This window comes from Galeopterus variegatus, unplaced genomic scaffold, assembly GCF_000696425.1.
Source record: "Galeopterus variegatus unplaced genomic scaffold, G_variegatus-3.0.2 Scaffold381, whole genome shotgun sequence".
NCBI classification, from domain to species: Eukaryota; Metazoa; Chordata; class Mammalia; order Dermoptera; family Cynocephalidae; genus Galeopterus; species Galeopterus variegatus.
In genome coordinates this window covers 499183-518887 of record NW_007726492.1, presented here as the reverse complement: position 1 = coordinate 518887, position 19705 = coordinate 499183, and the positions used below count along the sequence as shown (strand labels likewise).

The 19705-nt window shown below is 41.2% G+C and overlaps 1 protein-coding gene across 1 annotated transcript in view; it reads left to right on the top strand.

Annotated features, from left to right (window-relative positions):
* Positions 1–19705, top strand: part of LRCH2 (leucine-rich repeats and calponin homology (CH) domain containing 2) — a 152580-nt gene that overhangs the window by 123321 nt on the left and 9554 nt on the right. The window contains exons 18-21 of the mRNA XM_008568153.1: positions 17586–17643; positions 18403–18515; positions 18706–18843; positions 18995–19072. Of these exons, the coding sequence (XP_008566375.1) occupies positions 17586–17643; positions 18403–18515; positions 18706–18843; positions 18995–19072 (387 nt within the window). The remainder of the gene's footprint in view (positions 1–17585; positions 17644–18402; positions 18516–18705; positions 18844–18994; positions 19073–19705) is intronic.

Genomic DNA, 19705 nt, shown 5'->3' with positions numbered 1-19705 from the left:
GTTTTCAAAAGCCAATTGTTTTACATAGTCAAGATTAGTATCAACATGTCAGTATTCTTTCTGTGTTGTTGTCATTAATCTGTTTACAAAGTCTGAAAAAGGCTTGTCAGGCCCTTGTTTTACCCCAGTGAGTGAAGCGCCTGAGTCCCCTTTAGCATGGAGCCTTTTCCAGGCCTTTAAGTCTCATAGAAATCTTGTAAAGCGCCTCCAACTCGAGACCACCTTTTATAATTAATATTCCCTTCTTCTAGGAACCAAGGACAAAGATTCTTCATGAAATCAAAAAATCTTAATAGATCACTTGTTTTAACCTTTACTCCTCACATCTTTAAAGCTTTTTGTAACTGTCTTATGTAGATGTCATGACAACTTAATTCTTAATTCTTAATTCTTGTCCCATTATCGGGCAGGCTTACTCACCTTATCCTGACGCGGCAGGTTCCCGTGGCGGATGAAGGTTTTACTCTTTCATTTTCAGTGGTTAACCCTCCGATGCGCCGTCTTCCTCACGGTGTCCCCCTTATCCAGTGCCCCACGTTTGGGCGCCAAAAATGTCCCGACCCGCGGGATATTCTACGCAGACCTGGGGAGGGGGTGGGAATTGGATGGGACAAGAGATGCGAGAAATGGAGACAAGACAGTATTCTGATCAAGTCTTGTTTATTAGACAGAAGGTCACATCTTATATAGCCAGCAGGAGGGAATCAGCAGATAAGGAAGTGAGCAGCAGATGGTTTACTGAGAAAACCGCAGGGCGGGTTGTTCCGGTAAATGGAAAATCCCCGTTATCTATGGCAAGTTGCAAAGTTACCTACACCCATAGTTCACAGGAGGGGGAGGGACAGAAGATAACAGCTAACAAGGCTCTGAGGCCTTGAGGCAATAGCTGGGTGGGCTCTTTGGCTCCGTACAATTTCCTTCTCTTCTCTGATTGCTCCAACTCTATGTTGAATAGGAGAGGTGAGAGTGGGCATCCTTGTCTAGTTCCCATTCAGGATGATATTGGATGTGCATTTATCATATATGGCTCTAATTATGTTGAGGGAATTTCCATCTATACTTAACTTATAGAGTGTCTTTATCATGAATGAGTTTTGAATTTTATCAAATGCTTTTTCAGCATCTATAGAGATGATCATATGGTGCTTGTGTTGGATTTTATTGATATGGTGTATCACATTTATTGATTTGCATATGTTGAAACAGCCTTGTTTTCTGAGATGAATCCCATTTGATCATTGTGTATAATTTTCCATATGTGTTGCTGTATTCAGGTAGTTCCAATTTTATTGAGGATTTTTGCATCTATATTCATCAAGGATATTGGCCTGAAGTTTTCTTTTTTAGTTGTATCTTTGCCTGGTTTTGGTATGAGGGTGATGTTTGCTTCATAGAATGAGTTTGGGAGAATTGCCTCTGTTTCAATCTTTTGGAATAGTTTGTAGAGAATTGGTGTCACCTTGAATGCTTGGTATAATTTTGCTTGGAATCCATCTGGTCCTGGGCTTTTCTTCGTTGGGAGCCATCTGATAACAGCTTCAATCTCTTTTATTGTTATTGGTCTGTTCAGATTTTCTATGTCTTCTTGGCTCAATTTTGGTAGCTTATGTGTGTCCAGAAATTTATCATTTTCCTCCAGATTTTCAAATTTGTTGGCATATAGTTGTTTATAGTAGTTTCGAATGATTCCTTGTATTTCAGATGTATCAGTTGTAATATCACCTTTTTCATTTCTAATTTTTGTTATTTGGATCTTCTCTTTTTAGTTAGCCATGCTTATGGTCTGTCAATATTATTTATCTTTTCAAAAACCAACTTTTTGATTCATTGATCTTTTGTATTGTTTTTTGTGTTTCCATTTCATTAAGTTCTATACTGATCTTAAGGATTTCTTTTTGTCTGCTAACTTTGGGTTTGGATTGTTCTTGTTTTTCTAGTTCTTTAAGGTGAAGTGTTAGGTTGTTCACTTGCCATCTTTCCATTCTTCTGAGGTGTGCATTTAATGTAATAAATTTCCCCCGTAGTACTGCTTTTGCAGTATCCCACAGGTTTTGGTATGATGTATGATTATTTTCATTAGTTTCAATCAATTTTTTGATTTCCTCTTTAATTTTTCTTGGACCCATTTGTCATTACGTAGAATGCTGTTTAATTTCCATGTGTTTGTATAGTTTCCAGGATTTCGTTTGTTATTGATTTCTGATTTTAATCCATTGTGGTCTGAAAAAATACATGGGATAATTCCAAGTTTTTTGAATTTCTTGAGACTTGATTTGTGACCTAACATGAGGCATCCTGGAGAATGATCCATGAGCTCATGAGAAGAATGAATATTCTGAGGTCGTTGGATGGAATGTTCTGTAGATATCTGCCAAGTCCAATTGCTCTAGAATGTTGTTTAGATCTTGTGTTTTTCTGCTGATTCTTTGCCTGGATGATCTGTCCAATTTTGAGAGTGGGGTGTTCAGGTCCCCTGCCATTATGGTGTTAGTGTCTATCTCCTACTTTAGGTCTATTAGATTTTGTTTTATAAATCTTGCTGCTCTAACAGTGGGTGCGTATATATTTATGATTGTTATGTCTTCTTAATGGATGAATTGTTTTATCATTATGTAGTGGCCCTCATTATCTCTTTTTATGGTTTTTACTTTAAAGTCTATTTTATCAGATATAAGAATAGCTAGTCCAGCTCGTTTTTCTTTTCTGTTTGCATGATAAATCTTTTTCCATCCTTTCACTCTTTCTCTATGTGAGTCTTTATACTTGAGGTAGGTCTCTTGAAGGCAGCATATAGTTTGGTCCTCCTTTTTAATCCAGTCAGCCAGTCTGTGTCTTTTGATTGGGGAATTTAATCCTTTTTCATTAAGAGTTATTATTGAAAGGTGTTGATTTACTCCTAGCATTTTATTGATTTTTGTTTGGATGTCTTAAGTGTCTTTTTTTCCTTTCTTTCTGATTTACTGTTTGTCTTCTGTATTTGTTGGTTCGTTTGGATGTAGACAACTTTTTTTTTCTCCTCATTATTTCCATTTTTATTTTACTAGTGAGTTTTGATTTTTCTTAAGTTTTTATGGCAGTGGTAGTTATTTTTCAGGTACCAAACCCAGTACTCCCTTGAAAATTTCCTGTAAGGGTGGTCATGTGGTAGTGAACTCCCACAGTTTTTGTTTGTCTGAGAAATGTACTATTTGCCCTTCATTTCGGAAGGATAGCCGTGCAGGGTAGAGTATTGTTGGCTGGCAATCTCTATCTTGTAGTATTTTGAATATATCATCCCATTCCTTTTTGGCTTTTAGGGTTTGTGATGAAAAGTCTGATGTTAGTCTGATTGAGCTCCCTTGTAGGTGATTTGATGCTTCTCTCTTGCAGCTGTTAAGATTCTCTCTTTGTCTTTGAGTTTTGCCAATTTGAATATAACACGTCCTGTAGAAGACCTTTTTGGGTTGAATACGTTTGGGGATCTGTGAGCTTCCTGAATCTGAATATCTGTGTTTTCTCCTATACCTGGGAATTTTTCTACCACTATTTTGTTGAATATTTTTTTTTGCAATCTCCTTTTTCCTCCCCTTCTGGAATACCCGTGACTCGGATATTTGAGTGCTTAACGTTGTCTGATATCTCTCTTTGATTTTCTTCAATGTGTTAAATTCTTTTTATCTTTTTCTTTTTGATCTGCCTGTGTTATATCAAACAGCCCATCTTCAAGGTCAGAAGTTCTCTCTTCTGCTTCTACAAGCCTGCTGGTTAAACTCTCTGTTGTGTTTTTTATGTTGTTGATTGTATTCTTCAGTTGGGCAAGCTCTGCTACATTCTTTCTCAGGGCATTGATTTCCTTTTACATTTCTTCTTTCAGGTCTTGTATTCTTTTCCTAGCTCAGCAAGCTCTGCTACATTCTTTTTCAGGGCATTGATTTCCTTGTATATTTCTTCTTTCAGGTCCTGTATAGTTTTCCTTATTTTCTTATGTTATCTAGTTGAGTTTTCTTGTATCTCATTTAGTTTCCTTTAGAATTAATCACTCAAAATTCCTTGTCAGTCATTTCAAGTGCTTCTTGTTCTATAGGATCTAGATCTTGAGAGTTATTACCCTTTGGTGGTGTACTTTTTTGATTTTTTATATTTCTGGTATCTTTCCTTTGATATGTAGTCATTGTGGCTCAGGATTTCACAGTCCACTTTTTTGTCACTATTGTCTGGCTAGGATCCTGCTGAGATTGCCAGTTTGGTATGGCTGCCTCAGTTTCTGCTTGGTTACCCACTAGTGCCTTAGGTGCCTGGTCGCCTCGTATCTTTGGCCTCTCAGGGGAGGCGTCTCTCTGGTCCGCATGCACTCGACAGGGCTGGGGATGGAGTCGGGCAGCAGCGGTAAGGTCTACCTACTGGGTTGTACGCTGGCACTGCAGGGCACGTACACTCTGAGGATCTTGGGCCTCTCTGGCTGGGTGCCTCTCTGATCAGTGTGCACTCGACAGGGCTGGGCATGGTGTCAGGCAGCAGCAGTGAGGCCTACCTGCTGTGTCTCACACTGGCACCACAGGGCGCGTGGTCTCCACAGATCTTGGCCTTCTCCAGCTAGGCGCCTCTCTGATTGGCGCGCACTTGTCTGCGCTGGGGATGGAGTTGGGTCGTGGTGGCTAGGCCTTCCTGCTGGGTCGTGCTGGTGGCTAGGCCTTCCTGCTGGGTCGTGCACTGGCAACACAGGACATGTAGTCTCTGAAGATCTTGGGCCTCTCTGGACACCTCTCTGATCAGCATGGACTCAGCGGGACTGGGGATGGAGTCAGGTGGTGGTGAGTCCTACCTGCTGGATTGCACGTTGGCACCACAAGTCATGTGGTCTCCGCAGATCTTGGGCTTCTCCCACTGGGTGCCTCTGATTGGCATGCATTCGGCGGGGCTGGGGATGGAGTCGGGCCGCGGCGCCAAGGCCTACCTGCTGGGTCATGCACTGACACCATAGGGCTGAAATGTTTATTTTTTGTATTTATTTAGGTCAATGAGAGTAAAATGCAATCCAGTTTTCAATTTCTTTGTTATTGATTTAATGCATGGATTTTCTCCAATAATGAAACCTTTTCAGCATCATCACACAATTATTAATTTAATCATGTAATTTCCACATGTCCTTTAGAATGGAATTTCTAATAGTTCAGTTTTAGAATTTTATCATCATTCATTTCGGACCTGTAATCCAGGAATTTAAATTTGTTGCCTTCCTCATCTTTTATCTTCCTAGATCAGCCTGTTGGTTGAAAGAAAGTCAGCTGTAATGCTGGGTACCATTCAAGCCTTATTAAAGGAAGAAAAATCTGCTGGGCTGCACACAAAATGGTGTGCAGCAGTGGCTAAAAGGAGTGCGTGGGCTTATACGGGTTGGTGGGCACGAAAAATGCAGGCAGAGAGGGGCAGGGTGTGCTGGTGTATAGGATAAGGCCAACGATTCGTGCTGCTGTGGTGGGTAGGGCTGATGTAATCGGGATGGGAGGTACCTCTAGGTGACAGTAGAAGAGTTTCTTTGTGTAAGAAAACCACGAGGTAGGGAGTTTCTTTGTCTAAGAAAACCACAAGGTAGGGTAAAGACTGGTGGCCATTTTGTACTCAGTATGGTGCCATTTGCATCCAAGATGATGCGGCTGCATCTAAGGTGTCACCGGCCGCATCCAAGCTCCATCATTCCTACCTTTAAGTATAAGAAAAAGGGAAAAGGGTGAAGGTCTCATTCTTCTTAAGCTACTTCCTGCTGGAGATGGGTGAAGATATGGTAAAAAGTAAAAGATTTATGTTGGCGGGTAAAACAATTAGGTGGCGGGGTATTGGTTTTGTGTGGGGAGGCTGTATTCCTCTGGGGAAGGGTCGCTGATTCTGAGGGGTTGATATCCTCCTCACAGGAACAATTTGGCAACCTTTTTGTTGGTGAAAGCCTGTATACGTTCCTGCAAAAAATTAGAGAAACATCAAAAGAGACAGTGACCAAAAAGTAGGATGAGGCACAGGTAGGGGTCCTAGTAGGGGCATAAGCCAGGGTATCCAAGGGTTCAGTGATTGGGGCCACCACCCAGGCATGTTGTCCTTTGGAATGGTCTGGTTGTAATCTTTTGATGTAAGATTGCCCACTTCTAGGTTGCCAGGGAGATTTGTTAGATAAATACCCTACTGGCAGAGTTAAGGTGATGTGGGTGGGTACCACACCCAAGAGGACTTAGGTATGGTTGTCTGTAGGCCAGTTAGGTTCAAATTAGATATGGGTGTAGCCTGATATTGGGGGAGGGTTGATTGTAGGCAAAGCCAACATCCTCCTGCTAATGAGGGGTACATATAATTAAGTAAATGGTGGGTGGCGTTGAGGAACTGTATAATTTGGGGGTCTTTGGGGATGGACATCAGGGTCGAGGGAGCTGGAGAGGACATCAGCTTGGCTGGGTGGGAGTAAGGTTTTTAATGATGTGTTTAATTTGTTTTTGACGTGTTTCATCCTAGAGTCCTCCCCCATCATTATAACCTAAGGGTGTGGTCTTGGTGAAGACACACATATTGGCCTATTGGAGGGCACTGGGCTCCAGCAGAATCCCCCTTGGAAAGAACCATCTGATAGTTCCTTTTCTCGTGGGAACATGACGTGGCTTTGGACCTGTCCTACCAGGGAACTGGAAGATGTATAATAGCTGTGAACCTACTCTGGGTAGTACCGCCCCTGAGTCTAGCCAGTGCCTGTGAGCTGACTGTCCATCCAGACCCAAAGACAGTGACTTGGGAAATGCACTGTGTGTATGGTGAAGTAGAAATGTGTGTCAATGGCCAGAGTCACAGAAATAGGAAGAGGAAAAATGTAAGGGCGGAAGGGCTAAGAGAACACATAGTAGAAAAAAGGAGTAAAGGGTGAATTCATAAGTGGTGTAATTGCATAGGGTGTCCTGCCAAGCTAGCTCAGTCACCCACTCAGGGATGTTGTCCACATCAAAGGAGGCAGGCTGGGATCCGTCTCAGATTAGATCCTGAATAAATGATGTGAAATGGGCAATAGGAGGTTGGGATCAATCTTGGAGTGGCTCTTATATGAGCGATGTGAGGTAGGCATGTAAAAGCGAGAGGATGATTGCCAGGAGGAAAGATTATTTTTCTTCTCGAATTGAGGAAGGAGTGGAGGTCCTGGAAATTTTTAATTTTGTAGGTCCTTAAATAGATGAAGTATAAGGAGACGTTGGTTGGGTGTTGAGCACAGGGACCCCTCTGGCCTGTTGATAACAGATTTTTTGGGTAAAGTCTCAGGTGCTGGTTTTATCGAGGATAAGCAAAACCAAGGGGCCTTTCCTAGTACTTTTACTGCCATGGAGGTAATGAAAATTACTGTATAAGGCCCGTCGCAGCATGGTGAGAGGGGCTTTGGGATTCGGGTTTTAATATGTACTTGCTGTCCCGGGCTCAGTTTAAAGTCTGAGAGGTGGTGGGGAAAGGATGAGGTAATAGAAGGTTGGCCTGTTGCCTAAGAAGATCCCTGATGAGTGAAAGAGTAGGGAGATGCTGGCCTAAAGGCGATGAGCTGGAAGAGAGAGATGTGAGGGTGAAGGGTCTACCGTACATAAGTTTTAGGGGGCTGAGGCCTGTAGGCTTGTGGGGTTGGGGGCGGGGGCAGTCCATAGGCGAGTGAGTGCTAAAGAGAGAAGTTGGGTCCAAGGGAGGTGAAGTTCCATGGACAGCTTGGTGAGGTGTGTTTTTTATGAGGTGATTGGGGCAAGCCAAAATGAGGCATGATTTCTGAGGTGAGAGCATGTGTTACTGGTGTAGCATCCTCTGAAGTGAAGGGGAAAAACGTCAACTCATCCTGAAAAGGTATCTACTAATGTTAGAAGACAGCATGCCCTTTCGTGGGGAGGCATGTGAGTAAAGTCAATTTGCCAATCCTGGCAAGGAGTGTACCCTCTGGCCTGGTGGGTAAGAAAGGGTTGGAGCAACAAGTACACAAAGGACAGTTTTGAATGATTTGTTTTAGTAACTTGGCCATGTGGGGCGAGTAACATAAGGGCTGAGGAAAACATGGTAGGGGTTCATAGCCTATATGAACCGAATTATGGAAATCTAAAAGGATTTGCTCAGCTTGTGTGGTAGGGAGGATATAGCAACCGGAGAGAGTATACCAGTTGTCCTTCCTCTGTGCCCCCACCTTTTGGAGGTGTTGTATTTCTTGGGGTGTGTATTGGGGTAAGGGCGTAGGGGCCATGAAAAGGACCTGAGCAGGAGAGGAAGAGTGGGGGCCTTGTGATTGAGCAGACTGTTTTGCAGTTAGATCTGCTAGTTTGTTTCCCTGGGCTGTGGGGTCATTGGAAGTTTGGTGTCCTCTGCAGTGTATAACCCCAACCTTCTTTTGGGAGTTGTGCAGCCTCAGTAGTTTGTGTTAGACTTACTATGGCATAACCCACCTGGGGGGTGGGCGTGGAGGTGGCACTCCCATCTATGAACCATGTAGTGGGATGCAGGAATATGTGTGGAAAGGGATTGAGAAGGAGTTCTAAAGCCTCCATCCAATTATGTTCTAAGGGTCATGAGTGTTTTGGGATGAGAGTGGTTAAATTTAAGGGAGGGCACGGTTTGAAGGAGAACTGGGAATTTTCAATGGAAGTAAGGTGAATAAGTTGTAGGTAGAGAGGGGAGGGAATTGATTTGGCCTTATGCCTGAGAAGGTCTTGACTGTTTGTTATCCAAAAGTTAGAGCTTTCTTGTTCTAAAAGGGTGGCTGCTGCCCAGGGGTCCATTCTCGAGCTGTGGTGTCTAGTTGTTTTGAGAGGTATATAACCAGGGAGAAAATATCTCCTGCCTTTTGTCCCAAAACCCCAACTGCCAAACTTTGGGTGACGTATAGGATAAAAGGATGAGATAGGTTTGAGAGAGATAGAGCTTGGGGTGCAAGGAGAGCAGCTTTTTATCGCTGGAAGGGAGAGTGAATGGGCTTTTGGGGAGCTAAAGGAATGGCAGGATCCCCTTTGGCTGCCCCATAAAGTGGTTCTGATAGCATGCCAAAGTTAAGAATCCATCGGCGGAGATACCCTGCAAGCCCCAGGAAGGAGAGAATTTCACCCTTTCTGGTAGGAGTAGGGAGTTCAGACATTAGACTCTGTTGTTGGGGGTGAGGTGGACTCCCAAGTAGGTGCCTGAAGGAGAAGAAATTTGGGTCTTGCTGGGGGACACTCAACATTCTCTAGAGGCCAGGAAATTAAAGAGAGCAATGGTGTGGGCCTATGAATCCTCATAGGAGGGGCTAAAAAAAGGGAGGTCATCCACATATTGTATTAATGTGCTAGAGGCTGGGGGAAGTTCAAATAAGTTTTGAGCTAAGACCTGGCTGAAGAAGTGGGGGCTAACCCAAAACCCCTGGGGCAGGACTGTTCAGGTGAGTTGTTGGGAACGACGCGTGTTAGGATTAGTCTTGTACTAAATGGTATGAGCTGTTAGGCTTTTTAACTGGAAGGCTGGGTGTATTGAAAGGCGAGTAGGTAAGTTGTGAGAGATGAGAAGAAAGGAATTTGTGTATAATGGGTTTTAAGCCTATTAAGTGTTTGTTAGCGATGGTGTATTGTGGGATATCAGGGAACAAGGAGGAGTTCTGCAATTTAACAAGGGTAGGGGAATGGTGTGTAGCAATGAAGGGAGAAGTGTCTCCTACTACAGGATTAACCTTGTCTGAGGGGGAGGGGAAGGTGGAAGCCCCAGGGGCCAGGTCTAGGTGCGACCTGTAACAGGAGTATTGTAACTGAAGTTAAAGTGCTTAGGGTAAGAGTAGCTTTGAATTTGAAAAGAATGTCCCATCCCAGTAAGGGGGTTGGGCATTGAGGCCTTATTAAAAATTTATGTGTGAATTGGGTGTGTTGTAGGGTGCAGAAAAGGGGTTGAGTGAACTGTGGGCAGTATTCTGATCTTGTGACCCCCTACTATTGTGATAGAGAACAGGGTTGTTGGTCCTGCATTTTTAGGAAGGGTAAAGTAAGTGGCCCCTATATCGATGACAAAAGAGATCCGCTTACTTGCCTTGAGGTGAGTTAACCTGGGCTCACGTGTGGTGATCTCTTTGGGGGCCTTGGGCCCTGAGCATCATCAGTCCTCCTCCTGGGCAAGGCCTAGAAGCTCTGGTAGAGATGGCTGTGAAGCCAAAGGCTGTGGGTTGGGGACTGGGCCACTCTCTCTTTGGTGAGTGGCACAGTCAGTCCCCCCAGTGATCTGGCTGTTTGCAGTGAGGACAGGTTACAACAGTCCCATGCCAAGTGGCCCAGTTGACCACACTTGAAGCCGTTCTCGGATGGCTCGCCCCTAGAGGCAGCCAGCTTCGGAGTATGTGAGCCATGGATGGCATTAGCCAGGAGCTGATATCTGACCTAATCTCTTTTATAGTTTTTTTGAATATCAGGGGCTGATTGGATAATGAAATGACACTGTAAGAGGACCATGCCTGCAGGGGAATTTGGGTCTATACGTGTGTATTTATGTAAAGCCTCAGAGAGGTGGGTTTGGAACTTGTTGGGATTTTCAGTGGATCTCTGTTTGATTTCTCTAAACTTGTCATAATTGGCTGACTTGTGAGTAGTCTTTTAGAGGCCTTAAAGTATGTGTGTGATCATATTATCCTGGAGATCCCAATCCCCGTGGCCAGCCTGGTGGTCCCAATTTGGGTCCGTGCAAGGAACAGCAACAGCTCCCACAGGCTGCCTATTATTTTGAGCATGTACTTTGCCAGTTGGGCCGCTATCCAGACTTGTTCCCTGTACATGGACTCAGGCAATTCCTTCTGTCCCAGCCACTTCACAGAAGTGTTAAAAAAGCCAGAGCTGAGACAGGGCTGTTACCTGACAAAGGCAGAGGAAAGAGGTTGAGTGGCTGAGGACAAGCATCTCGAGACCAGGTAGAGGGAAGAGGGGTAAATGTGGAGGGGCTGGTGAAGGATTTGGAGCATACGGAGATAGTCGAGCTGGCCCATATGGGGAGCAGAGTAGTCTGACAGATTAAAAGATTAATCTGGGCCGGCCCAGTGGCGCACTGCTACAGTGCGCCGCTTGGGAAGCGCAGCGGCGCTCACGCTGAGGGTTCAGATCCCACGTGCAGACCGGCGGCTCACTGGCTGAGCGAGGAGCGGGGGCAGCACCGAGGGTTGCGATCCCGTTGCCGGTCCCGGTCTGGTACGGGCGCGACACTGAGGATTGCGATCCGTTGCCGGTCACGAAAAAAAAGACAAAAAAAAAAAAGATTAATCCAAGTCCAGAAGGGGAGGTCAGGCATGAGCTAGGAGAATTTGAGACATAGGACAGTTTTGACAGAGAGAACATGTTCAAAGGTAGGAGAAGGCTCGAACATAAAGGAATCTCTCCAGTTTTTTGCCATTTCAGCGAGTATCTAAATCGAGTGCCATCTTGTGGCCACTGGGATCCATTGTAACGAGGCATTTGAGTTTTAATGTCTCCATGGAGGCCGAAGAATTGAATAGGAGCCAGCCCGGAGGCATAGAGCGCAGAGTACAGTAGAAAATGAGATGTTTAGGTTTAGATTGTGAGGATACCATTTAGGGGGTGGGAAAGGGAATGGGCAGTCCTGGTAGGAGAAGAGTGCCACCAAGGAGCGTCCTCCCTGGTGAGCATCTTTTCGAGCAAGAAGCTGCTGACCAGCTAATGGAGTGTCCTCCAATAGCTGGGTGGCACGAGAAAGATTCCCTCAGCCAGGTGCCTGGACTTTGAGAATGAGAGAGAGTGCAAGTCGGGGGAATCCGAAATGAGACAGGACTGACCCAATGACTCACTCTGAATTGAGGCCGATGTTGGATGAATTGGTCTGATATGGCAAAAGAGTGAGAGTCCTGAGTGTACCCGGTTTCAGGAGGTCTGGGAAGGGCACCGGGAGGCAATTAACCCAAGAGAGGGGATCGTCTGACGGTCCAGCAAGGACCCTTCCCAGGTTTCGGCACCAAAATGAAAGAAAGTGAGCCAAGATGCTGGGTACCATTCAAGCTTTATTAAAGGAAGAAAAATCTGCTGGGCTGCACTCAAAATGGTGTGTTGCAGTGGCTAAAGGGACTGCATAGGCTTATATTGGTTGGTGGGCATGAAAAATGCAGGGGGAGAGGGGGAGGGGGTGCTGGTTTGTAGGATAAGGCTGACAACTGGTGCTGCTGTGGTGGGTAGGGCTGACGTAATTAAGATGGGAGGTACCTCTAGGCAGGAGTAGAAGAGTTTCTTTGTCTAAGAAAACCACGAGATAGGGTAAAGACTGGTGGCCATTTTGTACTCCATATGGCACTGGTCGCATCTGGGATGATGCCAATTGTGTCCAAGATGATGCGGCTGCATCCAAGATCCATCAGTGGTCAATTGAGATTTTTTTTTTAGGAAGTCTTTTTAGGAATCCTTTCTACAAAATCTATGCACTATTTTAAAATTTAAAATTAGATTTTTACAGTTCGTGCATTGCCATAATTTTTTTTCTATTGCATCAGTTTAAGATATGCAGCAGCTAGCATTGTTGAAATAATACGTTCTCATCACCATAAATATTTAAGTTTTGTGTATTTTTTTTTCCTTTTTGTCTTTTTTTGTGACCGGCAACGGATCACAACCCTCAGTGTCGCGCCCGTACCGGACCGGGACCGGCAACGGGATCGCAACCCTTGGTGTTGCTCCCGCACGTCGCTCAGCCAGTGAGCGGCCAGTCTGCACGTGGGATCCGAACCCTCGGCGGGAGCACCGCTGCACTTCCCAAGCGGCGCACTGTAGCAGTGCGCCACCGGGCCGGCCCAAGTTTTGTGTATTTTTAGTTGGATAAATTGGTAGTTAATTTGATGTTGGGTACTTGGCAGGGCTTTTAAAAACGCCTTTATTTTTAGGAAATAGAATCACACAGGGAAAAATAATGAATAGAGCTAGATGATTTATCTTTTCCCAGCCCAGATGCTGATTTCTCTCCTTGGTCTCTCCAGTGGAATTTTCTTGGGTAAATGAAATGCAGTTATGCCAGTAGCTTGTTATCTTTTCATTGTTAGTATCTAAGATTAAGCCTGAATGACATATTTTGTGTGGGTATGTTTGGTAATATTTACCTGTATGTGAACACAATCAATTCCTCTACACCTGCCTCTAGCTTTCCATTGCACAAGGTCCACAAGACCTCGGTTTGACCGTAAGTATTGGTTGCCAGGGCATGGCTTCACTGCATGGTCTCTAGTGTGGCTTTACCAGCTCTCAAGTCTTCAATGAATAACACTGTGTACCTGTTGATGCTTTTCAAATTTACATCTCATTTCTAGAATTCTCCCATGAGCTTCATTACCTTGTAATCTTGTATCCATCTTCCTACTTGCTTAGAATCTCTGCTGGATATATATCTCATAGACCCATGCAGTCAGAATGATCGTTTCAAAGAACACAGATATAATCAGGTCATCCGTTTGCTTAGAAACTTTCAGTTTATCCCCATAACTTAGAAGGTAAATCCTAGATCCTTCTTGACCAAGACCCTACTTACCACATCAGCCTCAACTCACAATTTTTCTTCCTTTCACCTTACCCTCCAGCAATACAGAACTGCTCAAAGGTTTTCTGCATTCATCCTTTCATTTATTGATCCTGTGTCTTTTATTGTTCTTGTCCTCTCATCTTGGAATGTTGTTCCTTTTCTTTTTTTCTGGTAAGCAGTTTTTTACTTAGTCTTTACTTTCTCAGGAAACTTGTCTTTTTCCACCATCCCCATTGTCTCCCCAAGTGCCCTTTATTTGTCTCATAATATGCCATGCATAGCTCCCAATTGTACTGAAAATGTTGTATTACCTGTACATCTGAATCTATTTTCTTCCTAGCCTAAGAGATCCTTGAGTGGATGTTTTACTAAATTTCAGTACTCCCAGTGTCTAGCACAGTGTCTGACATGTGATAGGTAGCCAATAATCATTTGTTGAATGAATGAATAAGTGTTCTATGTGCTGTACATATTTAAGGTTAAATGTCAGGGTTTTTGTATTTGGTTGGCAGTAGAATAGTCATTAAAAAAATAAGGGAACATTTAATGTTTTATTCAATTAAATTCTTGCTAATTATTTCTAAGCCTATATTAAATATACTTAATTTTCCAGATAAAAGTTTTTATTTTGGGTGAAGGAGGTTTTACATGCCTTCATTTGCATGTCTCAAAGTGTAACACATCATTGTTATTGTATGTAGAGAGTACCTCTCAAACTTTAAAGTGCTCATGAAAGTACTTAATACTTGGGGATCTTATTGAAATGTAGATTCTGATTCCTTAGGTTTTGGGTGGGACCTGAGATTCTGCATTACTAACAGACTTCCAAAGAATGTGCTGTTCCCAGACCACACTTTGACTGGCAAGGTGCTAGATTGCATATTCTGGATTCTTCCTTTAGCAGTTGATGAAAACAATTTTTGGTTTTCTTTTTACATGTTTAAATCATCATTTGTATTTTAATTACATCTTTCATCTTTTACTTTTTTTAGCAAGACAGTGATAATGCTAATTTGTCACCACAATCTCTAGTGTCATCTGAGGTACAAGTTCTGTTTTTATACACACACACACACACACACACACACACACACATTTAACATTTTCTTTGTTTTATATAGGGTTCTTCCTTACCTCTTCTTTCTAACCTCATCTTTATTTTTACTGTATAACTTATTCACCCATATTTTAAAATTCATAGTAGGTTAGTTCGTGCAAACCTTCTAGCCTGTAAAAAAATTCTAAGTGAAAGAAAGTGAGCCGAGATGCCGGGTACTGTTCAAGCTTTATTAAAGGAAAAGAATCTGCTGGGCTGTGTTCAAAGTGACAGGCAGCCCAGGGCTGCCCTCAAAATGGGGGACGGCACCAGGTGTGGAGGTGGTAGAGCTTATATAGGGTGCCAAGGGCTGGCTGATGTAATCAAGGAGGGGCATTATGCTAATATGGAAGCTATGCAGCCAGGGTGGAGAATTGTGCCCTTGCAGAAGCAAAAGGATTTCTGTTTAAGTCATGAGGCTTCTCGTAAAGGGAAGTGGGGAGCGGTTTGGTGCTGGAGTGGAATACAAGGCCGGTGGCTATTTTGTGCTTATTGTGTGCACAATGGTGCCGGTCACATCCAAGATCCATCACTAAGAATACCATCTTTTCATACAAATATTTATAGTAAATGTCACTTGTTTGTTTATGATTTTTTTATTGGAAAATGTCTGTAGAACACAGAAGAGAATTCACTTTATAAAATGTATGCTTTCTAGTTCATCTGCATTTCAAAATAAATGATATATTTTAATAACAGCTTTAAAATTTTAAATTCGAAGAAATACTTCAGCATTGTACAATGGCCTTTGGTTTTTCTTGTAACCAGTTAGGTCTGAAAGCAATGCAAGAGAAACTTCCTTTTTCCACGAGAAACATCCCTGCAGTGGGTTGTTCCTATCGACAGGAGGTTACACATTTACTGGCATCGTAGACCTAAGAGGGGTTTTACGGGGAGAACAGGTGCATGAAAGTTACAGTTTGTGAATTCTCAGTAAAATTCTCTGGTGGTTTGAAAGACTTTCTTCTAATTCAGTTAAACCTACTGCTTTACAACAAGATAAATTTAAAAAATTCTAAACATTATCTCTTCTACTTCACACTGCCTTATTTAGTATTCCAAAGTGTGTTGACATTAGGAAATAAATGATTATGTATTTGTTTGGTGAATTCAGGACTTTGAATGTTTGGGTGGTCTAAATTCACTGTTACAAAGATAGTATCTCATTATATGTAACTGGTGTTACTTTTTTTAAAAGCCAATATTCCGGGCCGGCCCGTGGCTCACTCGGGAGAGTGCAGTGCTGATAACACCAAGGCCCCGGGTTCGGATCCCACATAGGGATGGCCGGTTCGCTCACTGGCTGAGCGTGGTGCTGACAACACCAAGTCAAGGGTTAAGATCCCCTTACCGGTCATCTTTTTAAAAAAAAAAAAAAAGCCAATATTCCTACTCTATTGTTTTGGGTGACTTGCATTATAAAACTTTTACATGGACTTGGAGATTAGTTTTATAAACATGTTTTTTAATTATTTATATGGCAGATAAAATGGTATACATTCTTTTAGTAAACAATTTAAATTAAGGTATCCTAAAATCGGTCTTTGTCATATGCTTTTGTAAATCCTTTCTTTTACTTTAAGTTGTAACAAATGTAAGCATATAAATGACTACTATTATTTGCCTAGACACTTTGATTTTATGATCTATGCTCCTTGGGGAGAGTAGTAGTGTCAATTTTCTCAAATAAATTACATGTTTTTATAATATATTTTTGCTTGCATTTGGGTAAGTGAAATTTTCATCTAAGAATTCATAACAATTTAACCATAACAATGAAAACAATCTGTGAGGCTTGTGGATTTCGAGGGTGTTGAGCATGTGTTTTGGCAGCTCAACTAACATTCAGTTTGGACAGCATATCACATGTTAATCAGCAGAAGATTCAGATAACCTATAGAATTCTGATTGCTTCAATTTCACGTGTGAAAGGAGAATGGTAAAACCTATTAGTGTAGTGCTTTACTGTTAACAAAGTGCTTTCCCGTAAATTGAACCTAAATGCAGTCCCATGAACTAGGTATCATTCTCATCATTTTACAGCTGAAGAGACTGTTAATTTTCCTAAAGACCTAGTCAATAAATGACAGAGAAGTGACTGAAGGCTAGGCCTATGTACTTCACAGAGTTGTTGCACAGATTAAATAAGATTACATTATTTGATCACTTTATAATTTGCAAAGTACTTTCACTTAGTTATCTCATTTATTCTTCACAATGCCCCCATTTGAAAGATGAAGAAATAATCACAGAGAAATTAAGTGTTGTGCTCAAGACATAGCCTCAGCTTTCTGACTCCAAGTTCAGATTTGTCTAATATACCACGTATCTTTCCACAGCACACCACTGCATGTAAAAGCACTTTAAAACAGTGTGCATTCAAATAGAAGAGATAATTTATCATCTATCATTTTGCAGCCTCTATTAGTATGAATATGTAGATTGGCCTCAGATTATCCACTGTTAAGTGTCAAGTCCATATAGATAGGCAGTAAATGTTTTTAAATTCACCTATCTTTTCATTGAAGTTTACTTCATTTTTTGGAGACTTCAATCTGGTTTTTCTTTTAAAAAAATAATATCTACTTTATGTCCTTTATGTTTTTTTTTTTTTTTTTTAAATCTTATACTATGAGAAGTTTTTAAAAGTGTAAGTAGTCAGGTCAATTAGCAAATATTTATTGACATTTTTTTATTTTTATTTTTTTTTGAGACCGGCCGCACTGCACTCAGCCAGTGAGCTCAGTGGCCATCCCTATATAGGATCTGAACCCGCGGCGGGAGTGCTGCTGCGCTCCCAGCGCCGCACTCTCCTGAGTGAGACACGGGCTCGGCCCTTTATTGACATTTTAAAAGTGAAATTGATCAACTTGAATAGAGATACAAGTTACCTTTGTCTACTCTATTAATCATGGAAAAAATAAGTGCTTCTCAAGTTGGAATGGATATGAATAAGTACCTTGATTATTTTGAAAGAAAAGACGTTTAATTTGTTTTCTGTTTTTAGGCCTATGACAGAACTGATGGTTTTTCACATGGTCCCTTTGGCTTGAAGCCTCGATCAGGTAAATATATATTCTGTAAATAAAATGTATTGGTTATGTTTGAAGCTAGAATCTCCCAGCTTAAATGGGACTGATTCCATAGTTTTAAGTACACATAGATACTTTCCCCTCTCCTAAAAGTAATTTTCTCTTACCTTATTTGTCTTTCCAATTCCCATTCCCATTTCTTTCTTCCTCTTTACCTTCAAGCTCCTGAAACCTCAGCTTTTTGCCTTAGATATACTGCAGTCTTATTTCTACTCTACTGTGACTGCTGTTAGAATGACCACTCTGCCAGCAGACCAAACCCTGTTTGAAATTATAGCACTCCATTATATTGTGGTTTTAAAAAGGGATCTTTTCGCATTTGGCAAGCCCAAAAGAAAATGGATCCATGTTACTTGGCAAGGTATTGAATTATAGTTTTTATTCATGAATAACTGTATTGACCTTCAAGAATAATTCCATTTTGTTTAAAGATAAAAGGCTGACATATGTTCAATAATCATTTTAACCTGGGTCATAAGTTTCTAATAACGTATGTTTAAATAAGAACATGTATAGGTGGTACAAATCATAGCACTTGTCTTCCCTGTTGCTTTCAATTATGCAGATAAGTAGAGTTCAAATATATTCTTTAAGAAATATTTAGAATGTATTAATAAATAATGGTGTTTTATGCAATTTTGTACTGATTCTTATTATCATTCCTTTCTCCTCATCAATGGTTGATCATTCCTATTAGCTTTGTAACGAGTTAGGAAATTTCTGTTTTTATAGCTTTTAGCCGCTCATCTCGTCAGGAATATGGAGCAGCAGATCCAGGCTTTACAATGAGAAGAAAGATGGAACATTTACGGGAAGAGCGAGAGCAAATACGACAACTTCGCAATGTAAGTCAGATTGACCTTTTGGATCTGCTTTGTAGAAATGGAATAGGTTTAACTTGGAAAATTAATAAGGTATATGGAATTTATTTTCAATGCTCCTTTAAAATTCTTGGATTATATAATAATTAGTAATATAAATATATAACATATGTGTTGATATAATATCTGTGATTTGTGCCCATTTTTTTAATAGAATCTTGAATCCAGGTTAAAAGTTATTTTGCCTGATGACATTGGAGCTGCACTGATGGATGGAGTTGTTCTTTGCCATTTAGCCAATCATATAAGGCCACGTTCTGTGGCTAGTATTCATGTACCATCACCAGCGGTGGTAAGTTTTGTCTATGATTTCTTAGTTCTCTAAAGGAAGATAGAGCTTCTTAAAACTGTCTTTAAATAACATTCCTCAATATATTCAATTTTCAGTTTTGATTAAATTCTGTACGAAAATGCCTGAAAAATAATCTTTTTTTCTTTTACAGCCCAAACTGAGCATGGCAAAATGTAGAAGAAATGTAGAAAATTTTCTTGATGCTTGTAAAAAGCTGGGTGTCTCACAGGTAATTGTTATTTATCCAACAAAATGATCATTTAAGTATTAATTTATTACATGCAAACTGGGGTTTTTCTTCACAATAGCAATGAATAATGCTTTCTGAACATGAAAATTAATATCTTCTCTTGGTACCTTCTACTAAGCCCCAGCTTTAACTGCAGCAGCTATATAATGAATGTTTTAAATCTGCTTTTAAAGGTCACTTATAAAATAGCTACATATATGGAAAAGTTTACTTATCACACACATTACTGACTAAACATAACTTAGTGGTCATATTAATTTTATCTGATCAAGAACATTTGGATTCCTTTGTAAATCCATGGATACACTCTGATTAGAAGACTCACATTCAATGTGAACAACCTTTTAAACTTTATTTAAAATGTCAAATTGGAAACTTAGTAGCATATTACGATAATTTTTTCACTGGACGGACTTTGAAATTTGTAGGAATTGGCTTATGTTTTGCATATCAGTTGAAATACTATAAAAATAATGATCAAAGCAGTATTGTGTATATATAATAAAAATGTGTAGTCAAAATATTGCCTTTTTTGAAAACATAAACCTAACCTCAACATGATTGACTGTTGAGAGAAATAACATTGTTAGCAGATCACAATCAGGTTGTGCT